The sequence below is a fragment of the Balaenoptera borealis genome, assembly GCF_965194805.1.
Source record: "Balaenoptera borealis genome assembly, chromosome: 16".
NCBI lineage: Eukaryota > Metazoa > Chordata > Mammalia > Artiodactyla > Balaenopteridae > Balaenoptera > Balaenoptera borealis.
The window spans coordinates 58,195,335-58,210,017 of NC_138872.1; the positions used below are offsets into that span (position 1 = coordinate 58,195,335).

The window sequence follows — 14,683 nt, forward strand, 5'->3', positions numbered from 1 at the left end:
TTAAATGAAATGATGAGTATAAATTCCTTATAGGGTGCCAGGGACATATATGTACCTATAAATATAGGCATTTTCCACAGTTGTCATCGTTATTGATGAATTATGCCACGTGTACCTGTTTATGGCCACACACACGCCATATTGTGCAGCATGTAAGTAGGTTTCCGTGGCTTGCACATGAGCACACTTACTATAGCGTGTGTATTCTGTGCTGTGGTTTATGTCGTGTTGAATGTGTATTTTGTTTCCTGTTTGATGTGTGTGCATTTTCTCGTGGTTCTTCATGCCTGTGTTTCATTTCAGGCTCTGTTACATCGTACACGCTTTTGTGGTTTGTTAGCTGCGTTCACACACACATCATGGCTTTGCATGTAGATTTCGTTTTGTCACACGTGATCTGTTGGAATGCATGCAAACATCGTAACATCCTACATAGGAATTTTAATAATGTCCTAGAGCATATCTGGGTGCTCATGAGGGAGGCCACAGACTGGCTGTGTTTGGCCCGTGTGTTTTTCTATTTGTCAATGGAATTAGTTACTAGTATTTAAAAGTTGGAAGTTTTCACATATACTCAGATGACTGCTTTCTCTTTTAAAAACTGGAAGACCTGATAAGACTGGCCCTGCCTTCCGCTAAAACCATACTCAGCAGGAGTGGAGGACGACTGCCCCCTTTGGGTGTGGTGGGTTTTACGCAATCTGTCTTAGTTCTCCACATTCTCCATTGTTCTCTCCCTTTGACACCAGGGTTCAGCTGCTATTTTTAATTTCACTTCTGCTGTTTTTCTCACGCCCGGCCTGCCTTACCTATTCACCTTCCATCTCTAGCTTGCATCTGGCTTATGAACACAGAAAGTGGTGCCCTTCCGACAAATCCAAGAAGGGTTGATGAGTGAGGGGAGGGTGTGGAGACACCACACCCCCACCCAGGAGTCAAGAATCCCTGAGTCTCTGGAAGGTCTGTGCTTTTCTGGACCTGCCTGCTGCAGAGGGAAGTAGCCGCCAGGGGTACTGACCCTGCTGATGGAGAAGAGCAGTCCCGGCCGGTCGGAGCACACGCCCGTGAAGCAGAAGCGCAGCTTCCAGTAGAAGAGGTGTTCCCAGATGAAGGTGATGAGGCTGAGGGCCATGGCGGCCGCCAGCATGTAGAACACGCCCGCCATGTTGTCGACGTCCAGCTGGCTGCTCATCACCTCGTTCTTCTCGTTGTGGCAGATCCCCGTGAGCCACAGGGTCTCCAGCTCCTCCATCTCCCCTGGACAGAAGACAAGAGCCACAGGCAGTAAGGAGCAGGGCATGCACTGTGGGGCGGACACCCCTGCATTCGGGACAGACACGTGTGATTTATAGCCGTGCAACCTCAGTGAGAGTGACTGAGCTCTCCTGGTCTGCATTCCCTCACTTGCGGGGTGAAGATAATGATGACAACAACATCTATGTAATACCGTTGTAGGAGGATGAAGTGAGATCATGTATAGAGAGAATTTGGCACAGTCCCTGTCTTTTTTTTTCTTGGTCATCATTATTATGTTCTTCCCACCCCGCTTTTCTCTATCCCCGGCCCCAACACCCACCCAAGCCTGGAACAGGACATGGGATAAGCTGGCTGAAGCCTACATTAGAAAGACTCGCATTCCCATTCTGACTTCGTTATATACTAGCTGTGTGACTTCAGAGCCACAGTGATCCTGTCTGTGAAATGGGTATTATAATAGTGTATACTCCCTCGAGTTCTAGGGAGGATCAAATGAGCTCACATATGCAAAATTCCTAAATGTAGTGCCAGACTCATGGTAAGTTCTCCTAAATAGGAGCCTTCATGGGTTGTTGTAAAGGAAGTGCGTAACACAGTGCCTGGTACACAGCTGTCCTCAAATATATTTGTTTCTTCTTTCCTCTTCCTTTAGAACATCCAAGATGATTCCAAAAAGTCACCCCAAGTAGTGCACTTGGGGCACAAAGTGTTCCTTGAGAAGAAACATCCCAGTCGGCTCTGAATGGCCCCTTGCAAACGAAACACCTCCCCGCTTCAGTAGGCAGCTAAAGAAGCAGGTGGGGTTTGCAATGGAAAAAAAAAGTAGGCACGGTTGGCATTATCTTGTCTCTCTTTTATGCACATTTTATCCAGTTGTCATTTAGGAGGAAATTCTCTGGTCTAAATGTCTAGTAATTATACTAACTGTCTAGCAATTCACTAGGCTATGATTCAGGTCTTTAAAAATTATCCTTCAAAAACAGTGAAAATCAAGGAAGAGGCATAGAATGTTAAATGAATAGTACGACTATATTGTATATACATATGATCTCTAAGACATAAAAGATGTATGGGATTAAGAAATACAAACTACTATGCATAAAATATATAAACAACAAGGATATATTGTACAGTACAGGGAAATATAGCCATTATTTTATAATAACTTTAGGTGGAGTATAATCCATAAAAATATTGAATCATTATGTTGTACAATTTAAACTAATATAATATTGTAAATCAACTATACTTCAATAAAAAACACTTGCAGAGGCGTGCGGCGGGCGTGGTCTGGAGCCGGAAAGTCGCAGCCGCCGCTGCCGCCGCCATGACGTGCACAGGTCCTCGCCCGGGTGTTCATTCTGCAGCCGGTCAGGTGACCGGTGTTGCGGCCACTGCAGCTGCCCGCAGGACCCCTGGGCGTGGAGTATGCGCCACCTTGGCGCCTAGTCCCTGAGGCAGGGACGTCCTGGCCCAGAAAAGAATGCTGTTTAGGTGTGGCCTAACCATCTAAGTGAGGGCACTGAAGCTGCCTGGGGAAGGGCAAGGCCCGTGTTGCCGAACTCGGGCTCGGAGCCCCGGATTTGTTTGGGTTAGCAGAGATTATAAAAAAGCAAAAACTGGTGAGGCTAGAGACCAATGCTGGCAGGAATACAGGGAAAGAAAAAATCTCATGCTCAGCTGCTGGAGAAATAAGAAAAGGGAGGCATAAAGACGGTTAGAAACTTGTCCTAAGCCAGTTAGCTCAAAAGTGGAAGAGCTGGGATTCAAATCCAGAGAAGTGTCCACTTCAGACTTCATTCTGGGAGAAAGTAGTATAATTTACAAAAGGAGAAATGAGATAACACATCCTCTCCTAGAAGAGCATTTACCAATTCCCAGTCTGTGGTGCTTAACTGCTTGCGGGATCTTGGTTCCCAGGCCAGAGGTCGGGCCCGAGCTCCTGTGGTGGGAGCTCCGAGTCCAAACTGCTGGACTAACAGAGAACCTCAGACTCCAGGGAATATCAGTTGGAGTGAGGCCTCCCAGAGGTCCTCATCTCAGCACCAAGACCCAGCTCTATCCAACTGCCTGCAAACTCCAGTGCTGGACAGCTCAGGCCAAACAACCAGTAAAACAGGAATACAGCACCACATATCAAAAAAAAAAAACAAAAAAAACTGAAACGACAAAAAAATATGTTACAGACGAAGGAGCAAGGTAAAAACCTACAAGACCAAATAAATGAAGACAAAATAGGCAACGCACCTGAAAAAGAGTTCAGAGTAATGATAGTAAAGATGATCCAAAATCTCGGAAACAGAATGGAGAAAATACAAGAAACATTTAACAAGGATCTAGAAGAACTAAAGAGTAAACAAACAGTGATGAACAACACAATTACTGAAATTAAAAATACTCTAGAAGGAATCAATAACAGAATAACTGAGGCAGAAGAATGGATAAGTGAGCTGGAAGATAAAATGGTGGAAATAACTGCCAGGGAGCAGAATAAAGAAAAAAGAATGAAAAGAATTGAGGACAGTCTCAGAGACCTCTGGGGCAACACTAAACGCACCAACATTCGAATTATAGGGGTCCCAGAAGAAGAAGAGAAAATGAAAGGGTCTGAGAAAATATTTGAAGAGATTATAGTCGAAAACTTCCCTAACATGGGAAAGGAAATAGTCAGTCAAGTCCAGGAAGCACAGAGAGTACCATACAGGATAAACCCAAAAAGAAACATGCCGAGACACATATTAATCAAACTATCAAAAATTTAAAACTAGGAAAAAATATTAAAAGCAGCAAGGGGAAAGCAACAAATAACATACAAGGGAATCCCCACAAGGTCAACAGCTGATTTTTCAGCAGAAGCTCTGCAAGCCAGAAGGGAGTGGCAGGACATATTTAAAGTGATGAAAGGGAAAAACCTACAACCAAGATTAGTCTACCCAGCAAGGATCTCATTCAGATTCAATGGAGAAATTAAAACCTTTACAGGTAAGCAAAAGTTACGAGAATTCAGCACCACCAAACCAGCTTTACAACAAATGCTAAAGGAACTTCTCTAGGCAAGAAACACAAGAGAAGGAAAAGACCTACAAAAACAAACCCAAAACAATTAAGAAAATGGTAACAGGAACACACATATCAATAATTACCTTAAATGTAAGTGGATTAAATACTCCAACCAAAAGACATAGACTGGCTGAATGGATACAAAAACAAGACCCGTACAAATGCTGTCATCTACAAGAGACCCACTTAAGACCTAGAGACACATACAGACTGAAAGTGAGGGGATGGAAAAAGATATTCCATGCAAATGGAAATCAAAAGAAAGCTGGAGTAGCAATTCTCATATCAGACAAAACAGACTTTAAAATAAAGACTATTACAAGAGACAAAGAAGGACACTATATAATGATCAAGGGATCAATCCAAGAAGAAGGTATAACAATTGTAAATATTTATGCACCCAGCATAGGAGCACCTCAATACATAAGGCAAATGCTAACAGCCATAAAAGGGGAAATCGATAGTAACACAATAATAGTAGGGGACTTTAACACCCCACTTTCACCAATGGACAGATCATCCAAAATGAAAATAAATAAGGAAACACAAGTTTTAAATGACACATTAAACAAGATGGACTTAACTGATATTTATAGGACATTCCAACCCAAAACAACAGAATACACTTTCTTCTAAAGTGCTCGTGGAACATTCTCGAGAATAGACCATATCTTGGGTCATAAATCAAGCCTTGGTAAATTTAAGAAAATTGAAATCATATCAAGTATCTTTTCCAACCACAACGCTATGAGACTAGATATCAATTACAGGAAAAAAACAGCAAAAAATAGAAACACATGGAGGTAAAACAATTCGCTACTAAATAGCCAAGAGATCACTGAAGAAATCAAAGAGAAAATCAAAAAATACCTAGAAACAAATGACAATGACAACACAATGACCCAAAACCTACGGGATGCAGCAGAAGCAGTTCTAAGAGGGAAGTTTACAGCAATACAATCCTACCTCAAGAAACAAGAAAAATCTCAAATAAACAACCTAACCTTACACCTAAAGCAATTAGAGAAAGAAGAACAAAAAACCCCCAAACTTAGCAGAAGGAATGAAATCATAAAGATCAGATCAGAAATAAATGAAAAAGAAATGAAGGAAATGATAGCAAAGAACAATAAAACTACAAGCTGGTTCTTTGAGAAGATAAACAAAATTGATAAACCATTAGCCAGACTCATCAAGAAATAAAGGGAGAAGACTCAAATCAATAGAACTAGAAATAAAAAAGGAGAAGTAACAACTGACACTGCAGAAATACAGAAGATCATGAGAGATTACTACAAGCAACTATATGCCAATAAAATCGACAACCTGGAAGAAATGGACAAATTCTTAGAAAAGTACAACCTTCTGAGACTGAACCAGGAAGATATAGAAAATATAAACAGACCAATCACAAGCACTGAAATTGAAACTGTGATTAAAAATCTTCCAACAAACAGAAGCCCAGGACCAGATGGCTTCACAGGTAAATTCTGTCAAACATTTAGAGAAGAGCTAACATCTATCCTTCTCAAACTCTTCCAAAATATAGCAGAGGGAGGAACACTCCCAAACTCATTCTACAAGGCCACCATCACCCTGATACCAAAACCAGACAAAGATGTCACAAAAAAAGAAAACTACAGGTGAATATCTCGGATGAACATAGATGCAAAATTCCTCAATAAAACAGTAGCAAACAGAATCCAACAGCACATTAAAAGGATATTACATCATGATCAAGTGGAATTTATCCCAGGAATGCAAGGATTATTCAATATACACAAATCAATCAACGTGATACAGCATATTAACAAATTGAAGGATAAAAACCATATGATAATCTCAATAGATGCAGAAAAAGCTTTTGACAAAATTCAACACCCATTTATGATAAAACTCCCCAGAAAGTAGGCATAGAGAGAACCAAACCTACCTCAACATAATAAAGGCCATATATGACAAACCCACAGCCAAAATCGTTCTCAATGTTGAAAAACTGAAACCATTTCCTCTAAGATCAGGAACAAGACAAGGTTGCCCACTCTCACCGCTATTATTCAATATAGTTTTGGAAGTTTTAGCCATAGCAATCAGAGAAGAAAAAGAAATAAAAGGAATCCAAATTGGAAAAGAAGAAGTGAAACTGTCACTGTTTGCAGATGACACAATACTATACATAGAGAATCCTAAAGATGCTACCAGAAAACTACTAGAGCTAATCAATGAATTTGGTAAAGTTGCAGGATACAAAATTAATGCACAGAAATCTCTTGCATTCCTATACATTAATGATGAAAAATCTGAAAGAGAAATTAAGGAAACACTCCCATTTACCACTGCAACAAAAAGAATAAAATACCTAGGAATAAACCTACCTAGGGAGACAAAAGACCTGTATGCAGAAAAGTATAAGACACTGATGAAAGAAATTAAAGATGATACAAACAGGTGGAGAGACATACTATGCTCTTGGATTGGAAGAATCAACACTGTGAAAATGACTATACTACCCAAAGCAATCTACAGATTCAATGCAATCCCTATCAAACTACCAATGGCATTTTTCACAGAACTAGAACAAAAAATTGCACAATTTGTATGGAAACACAAAAGACCCTGAATAGCCAAAACAATCTTGAGAAGGAAAAACAGAGCTGGAGGGGGCTTCCCTGGTGGCGCAGTGGTTGAGAATCTGCCTGCCAATGCAGGGGACACGTGTTCGAGCCCTGGTCTGGGAAGATCCCACATGCTGTGGAGCAACTAGGCCCGTGAGCCACAACTACTGAGCCTGCGCGTCTGGAGCCTGTGCTCCGCAACAAGAGAGGCTGCAATAGTGAGAGGCCCGCGCACCGCGATGAAGAGTGGCCCCTGCTTGCCACAACTAGAGAAAGCCCTCGCACAGAAACAAAGACCCAACACAGCCAAAAATAAAAAAATAAAAAAATAAAGGAGCTGGAGGAATCAGGCTCCTGGACTTCAGACTATACTACAAAGTTACAGTAGTCAAGACAGTATGGTACTGACACAAAAACAGAAATATAGATCAATGGAACAGGATAGAAAGCCCAGAGATAAACCCACGCACATATGGTCACCTTATCTTTGATAAAGGAGGCAAAAATATACAATGGAGAAAACACAGCCTCTTCAATAAGTGGTGCTGGGAAAACTGGACAGCTACATGTAAAAGAATGAAATTAGAACACTCCCTAACACCATACACAAAAATAAACTCAAAATGGATTAAAGACCTACATGTAAGGCCAGACACTATAAAACTCTTAGAGGAAAACATAGGCAGAACACTCTATGACATACATCACAGCAAGATCCTTTTTGACCCACCTCTTAGAGTAATGGAAATAAAAACAAAAATAAACAAATGGGACCTAATGAAACTTAAAAGCTTTTGCACAGCAAAGGAAACCATAAACAAGACGAAAAGACAACCCTCAGAATGGGAGAAAATATTTGCAAATGAAGCAACTGACAAAGGATTAATCTCCAAAATATATAAGCGGCTCGTGCAGCTCAATATCAAAAAAACAAACAACCCAATCCAAAAATGGGCAGAAGACCTAAATAGACACTTCTCCAAAGAAGATATACAGATTGCCAACAAACACAAGGAAGGATGCTCAACATCACTAATCATTAGAGAAATGCAAATCAAAACTACAATGAGGTATCACCTCACACCGGTCAGAATGGCCATCATCAAAACATCTACAAACAATAAATGCTGGAGTGGTTGTGGAGAAAAGGGAACCCTCTTGTGCTGTTGTTGGGAATGTAAATTGATACAGCTACTATGGAGAACAGTATGGAGGTTCCTTAAAAAACTAAAAATAGAAGTACCATATGACCCAGCAATCCCATTACTGGGCATATACCCTGCGGAAACCATACTTCAAAAAGAGTCATGGGGCTTCCCTGGTGGTGCAGTGGTTGAGAGTCTGCCTGCTAATGCAGGGGACACGGGTTCGAGCCCTGGTCTGGGAAGATCCCACATGCCGCAGAGCAACTGGGCCCGTGAGCCACAACTACTGAGCCTGCGCGTCTGGAGCCTGTGCTCTGCAACAGGAGAGGCCGCGACAGTGAGAGGCCCGCGCACCACGATGAAGAGTGGCCCCCGCTTGCCACAACTAGAGAAAGCCCTCGCACAGAAACGAAGACCCAACACAGCCAAAAATAAATTTAAAAAATAATTAAAAAAAAAAAAAAAAAAGAGTCATGTACCACAACATTCATTGCAGCACTATTTACAATAGCCAGGACATGGGAGCAACCTAAGTGTCCATCGACAGATGAATAGATAAAGAAGATATGGCATATATATACAATGGAATATTACTCAGCCATAAAAAGAAACAAAATTGAGTTATTTGTATTGAGGTGGATGGACTTAGAGTCTGTCATACAGAGTGAAGCAAGTCAGAAAGAGAAAAACAAATACTGTATGCTAACACATATATATGGAATCTAAAAAAAAAAAAAATGGTTCTGATGAACCTAGGGGCAGGACAGGAATAAAGACACAGACGTGGAGTTGGACTCGAGGATATGGGGAGGGGGAAGGGTAAGCTGGGACGAAATGAGAGAGTAGCATTGACATATATACACTACCAAATGTAAAATAGATAGCTGGTGGGAAGCAGCTGCAGGGCACAGGGAGATCAGCTCGGTGCTTTGTGACCACCTGGAGGGGTGGGATAAGGAGTGTGGGAGGGAGATGCAAGAGGGAGGTGATATGGGGACATACGTATGCATATAGCTGATTCACTTTGTTATACAGCAGGAACTAACACAACACTGTAAAGCAATTATACTCCAATAAAGATGTAAAAAAAAAAACCCTGCAGAGAAAATAAAGGAAATACTCGAAATGTTTGATTTTGTTTTGAAGAGAGTAATCATAATTATTGGTTTCACATTGCTCTCTTTTTTAGGTTTTGTAAAATTTGTGTATATTGCTTTTGGTTTGTTCTCACTCTTGAATGACTCGGCTGAACACAGAAATCTAAGTTGACAATTATTTTTCCTTGACCTTTTGAAGATGTTATTAAGCGTCCTTCTGATCTGGACTGTAATTGTTGAGAAGTCAGCTCATAATCTATTTGTCATTACTTTCTATGCAATCTGTATTTTCTCTCTAACTGCTGTTGAGAATTTCATTTTGTCTTTGGTGTGGAATCTAGGTGTGAATGTTTTTATATGTTCTGCTCTGGACTCAGTGTGATTCTTCAATCTGATGATTCATAACTTGAATTCTGCAAAAATTTCACCCATTGTTGCTTCAGCTCTTAACTCTTACCTTCTTTTAAGTTAATAGATTTTATTTTTTAGAATAGCTTTATATTTAGAGAAAAACGGAGCAGAAAGTACAGAGAGTTCCCATACACTCCCTCTTTCCATTTCCTTTGCTTTCCCTTATTAACATCTGGTATTGATGTGGCACATTTTTATAATTTATGAACCAAATACATTATTATTAACTAAAGTGTACAGTTTACATTAGGGTTCAATCTTTGTGCTGTACAGTTCTGTGGGTTTTGCCAATGCTTAATGTCATGTATCCACCGTTACAGCATCATACAGAACAGTTTCAATGCCCTAAGAATTCCCTGTGCTCCAGCTGTTCATCCCTCCTCACCCCTCATTCCAACGCCTGGCAACCACTGATCTTTTAACTGTCTCTCTAGTTTTACCTTTTCCAAACATCATATAGTTGGAACCATATAGTATGTAGCCTTTTCAGACAGGCTTCTTTCTCTTAACAAGATGCATTTAAGGCTCCTCTATATGTTTCCCTGGCTTGATAGATTTTTTTTTTTTAAATCTCTGAACCATATTGCATTGCATGGATGTATAGTTTGTTTACCCATTCACTTATTGAAGGACATCTCGGTTGTTTCAAAGTCTGGGCAATTATGAACAAAGTTCTATAAACATTCATGTGCAGGTTTCTGTGGGGACGTAAGTTTTCAACTCATTTGGATAAGTACCTAGGGGCATTACTGCTGGATTGTATGGTAAGACTATGTTTAGCCTTGTAGGAACCTGCCAAACTGTCTTCCAAAGTGACTGCACCATTTTACATTCCCACCAGCAATGAATGAGCTTCCTGTTCATGTGACACGTCCTCACCAGCACTGATTAGCGTGTCAGTGTTTTGGATTTCGACCATTCCAATAAGGTGTGTAGTGGTATCACATTGTTTTAATTTTCAATTCCCTAATGACACATGATAATCCTATCTTTTCTTCTTCTGAAATTGTTTAAAATATTCTAGATCCTCTCATTGTATCTTCCAGGTTATTAACTTTGTTTTCATATTTTCCATTTCTTTATTGTTCCATCCTACAGTTAGCTGATTCCCACAGATCTATTTTCCAGTTCATGAATTCCTTCATTAGTAATACTTGGCTTTATGCTTTAATTTTTAATCTATTTTAATTGTGACATTCATCTGGCTCTTTTAAAATTCTGCCTGTTCTTTTTATCATGAAGTCCTACTCTTTTGTTATGACTTTTAAAACTTTTATACATTTAATAATTTCACACCTACATTCTTTCAGATTATTCTCAGCCCCACACCCCATCCCTGCCCCCTTAGTTCTTGGGATTCTGATTTTTCTGTTTGCTGTGCATGCTGACTTTCATGGTGGATTACTTTCTTGTGGTATTTGTAACTTTTGACTGTGAGCTAATCTTCAGCAGAGCTGTTCTCCCCCTAAACCCCATGGGACTCCCAAGCATCCTGGGCTACAGGCATGTCCCCACAGAGGGGTCCTGGGTTTGCTTCTGCCATGGTTCCAGGGCCCTTCAAAGTATCAGTTTTTGTATAAAATAAATTTTACTGTAATTACTGCACCATTTAAGTAATATACACTTAGATCTCCATACTCATTTGGGTTTTAATTTCTCACTCAGCTTCAAATGGATGGCAAGCTCCTTGTACTTTCTTTGCTTTGATGGACAGTTTTTTCTAGTCTCCTTTTCATGGACTCACTGATGGTCTCAGATTTATGCAGTGGTATCATTTTCTACCCTCCTTGCACAGTTCAGGGTCCCCATGTGGATGTTAAAGCCCCAGGCTCCATCCCTACTGCCTGTATCCCTGTAGGCACCTCAGCTGAAACGTACCATGAGAATATCCCATGCCCCTCTGTTTCTGACACCTAAGGATTTCTCTTTCTTTTGACCTTGGCTGTGCATTGTGGGCTTGTGTATGTGTGTGTGTGTGTGTGTGTGTGTGCGCGCGCACACCTATAATTCTGCATTTTTATGTGTTTGTAGCATGAAGGGGTCCCATATCAGTCAGTTTTCCACTGTGCCACCACCATTTGTACGAGTATAACTTTTGTAATAATGATTTTTTAAAAGCATACATATTTACGGGAGAAAAAATGGGAAATGTATCCTCATAAATTCTTCACCCACAAGGAAGGGTGCTGGTTGATCAATGGTGCAGGCAAAGAGGTGGGAAGGGATATCTTGATTTCAATTCCTTTCCTTCCAACAGCCTGCAGTGCTTTCATATAGTCACAAATGTCATGGGACACTCGGCAATATGACCTCACTCTCCACCCAACACCACAATTGACTCGTCCAGATTCGCTGCCCACTATGTGCTTCAAGATTTACATGATGGCTTCCTCCTCGCCCCAAAACACCGACGCCATCCCTCCAAAAATACTACATGCTATTGACCTTCTCCCTCTCTTTGGAGTTTGTGAGGACTCAAAAATGGGTCTTTTCACCACATCGTGTCAAATTCCCAGCAAGTTTTCCCTTTGGTGTTGTCCCAAAGAGAGCCAGGTTTGGATGCCTGTAACAGGGTCAGTCTTGGTAGAAGGAACATCATTTTGATTCCTTTCAGGATGTAAATATAAAGATTTTTCCTCTGCCCTTTGTGCAAACCCCTCTGCACACCTCTGCACAAACACCCAGGGCCACGTCCCGAAAGGGAAGCAAACGCACATTTCTCAACACCAGTTACAACCTGTTCTAATCATTTTCCAGCCATTCATTTCCTGCCTCGTGGCCTTTTCTACTAGTGCACTGAACTGTAGTTCAAATACTTTCTGATTTCATTTTTAATTTACTCAAGTATATTGTAATCTCCTTGAGGGAGATCAGGGACCACGTTTTTTGATTTTGATATTTCTCATGGCCTGCAGCACGTAGTAAGCATTGGATCCATATTTTCTGTTCCTGTTTCTTTCCTTATATCTCCAGGCTTCAATTGGGCAGCATTGCAAACAAAAAGGTCAGATATGTTGGGTGAGTTTTTCTGCCACATAAATACAGGAGATAACAGAGCAAAAGGGAACTTGCAGTGGCTTGAGCGTAAAAGGCTGGGAAGTCTGCATGTCCTCGGCTAGGGAGAAGAAGCAAATGCCATTTTTTTCCAGAAAGCAGTCCTGTGCTGCTCTTTCCATGTCAGTTTCTCCCATTACAAAGAGGCCATGATCTTTGTCAACGTGCTCTTATGAAGGGGAGCCGGTAAATGGGAAAATTAAACGTCTTTCCTGAAGCAGACTGATTCTTGCTGGGAAGACAAAAGCTAAAGGTGCTCCTGTGGGCAGAGGGAGCCTGCACAGCTTTGGGTTTGCAGCCAGGGCCATACTGTCTTTCTCTCTCCAGCAGACAGCATTATCTATCCACTCACAAGGTCGAAGCCATGGGTTTCATATTTGAAAAAAAAGAAGATTCAAATAGACATCATCCAGCAAATCACAGGAAAGAATGTTTCAGGTAGAAAACACTACAATCAACTACAAAAGGGAGTACCCTTCCCTGAAGGGTTTAGGGAGTGTGTCGAATCATCCCGTTAAGGTCTAGACAGTGACAGGAGGTAGAACGAGGGTCAGACTGCCTGCAATCAATTCGCCTTCAACACTCACTACCCATTTGATCTTGGTTCCGATACTCTGCTTCTCTATCCATCCACTCAACCATTCGTTTACCTATTTTTCTAGTCTTTTAGTTAACAAAGTTACATAAATTCTATTCTGCTTCAGGCACTATACTAGAGTTTTCACAGATTAACCCAGGCAGCCCTCATATCAACGTAATGTGGCTGGTGTCACTGTCCCACCCATTTTACAGATGAGGCACAGAGAGGTTAAGGAACTTGCTCAGTCTCTCTGAGCTCCAGGTCTAACAGCTACCAAATGCAGCACAACAGTATTTACCTATAGGAGTTTTGTTGGAATTAAGCGAGGTTGCATGCATACATTGTGCCTGGCACACCTTGATTACTCAGTATGTATCCCTGAAGAGATCTTTATTTCCTGCCTGAAGCCAGGGAACTTGGTGGGTGGCGTGGATCACATACCCCTCCCTGAGCCCTTCCAGTTCACGGAGTCTATGATTCCAAGAATGCACGTCCAGAGAGAAGGCTTAGCTCTCCAATAAGAACTTGCAATGTCCAAAGTCAGAGAAATCAGTTCCTTCTCTGCCCTCAGACTCGTCCTCTGCGCTTCCAGAGGGACTGCAGTTGCCTTTCAGATTAGATTTCATTCTATTCTGCGAGGCTGTCTGAGTGCTAAGGGGATTGCTTCGGGAAAGGATTTTATAGCATGCAATGTGACCAGCCTTCAGACTGCCTCAGCATTCCTCCCCCGAGGTCGGTTGTAAAAAGTCCATTTTGAACCTGTACCCCTTAGGTTTTGTCCAGGGCCTGAGAATTTGATGAAATACATCTTCTAAAATCAGCCCACACATATACCCTTGCAGGCACACATCTACATATTTTTTTTTTCTTGGTTTCTGGCCAAAGCCCCTGACCCTAGGCAGTGATGGTATGGAAAGAAACAGTGTGTGGTTTTGAGAAGCTGGGTTTGATGTTCTGTTTCATTTCTAGTTGAGGAAGCGAACGCTCTGGGGGTCTCTGAAGACCTCATTGGGTTGTGCCTTACTCCCTCACTCATTCATTCACTCACTCGTTCATCCACTGAAGAAAGAACATTACTAAAGCACTTAGTGCGAGGTCGGCATCTCTGTATTTTCACGGAGATGAATAACACATAGTCTTTGGCCTCTACCAGCTCAGAGTCCTGCTGGAGAGACAGTCATGCAAACCAGTAATTATGGCAAAATGAGACGATTGAATTTGCATAGGGCTGGAGGTAGCAAGAAACATGGAATGTTTTGCCATCAGAGGGTGGTTCAAAATTTGGGAGAAGAAAGAAGCCATCAAAGGAGAGGCCTGAAGGGCAGGAGCCAGATGGCAAATGACTCAGCTTTTGTGCTAAGGGATCTGGGGTGTCCTGGGAACAGTGGAGCCATTGGATGAGACTAGCTGTATGCCTGGTAGACCCAAGATTCTTCACTTGCTGTCCATGTTTTTGCAGCCCTG

General features: G+C 41.5%; 1 protein-coding gene across 1 annotated transcript in view; it reads right to left on the bottom strand.

Moving 5' to 3' along the window:
* GRIN2A (glutamate ionotropic receptor NMDA type subunit 2A) overlaps positions 1-14,683 on the bottom strand; it is a 387,714-nt gene that overhangs the window by 25,562 nt on the left and 347,469 nt on the right. The window contains exon 13 of the mRNA XM_082360749.1: positions 1,019-1,257. Within this exon, the coding sequence (XP_082216875.1) occupies positions 1,019-1,257 (239 nt within the window). The remainder of the gene's footprint in view (positions 1-1,018; positions 1,258-14,683) is intronic.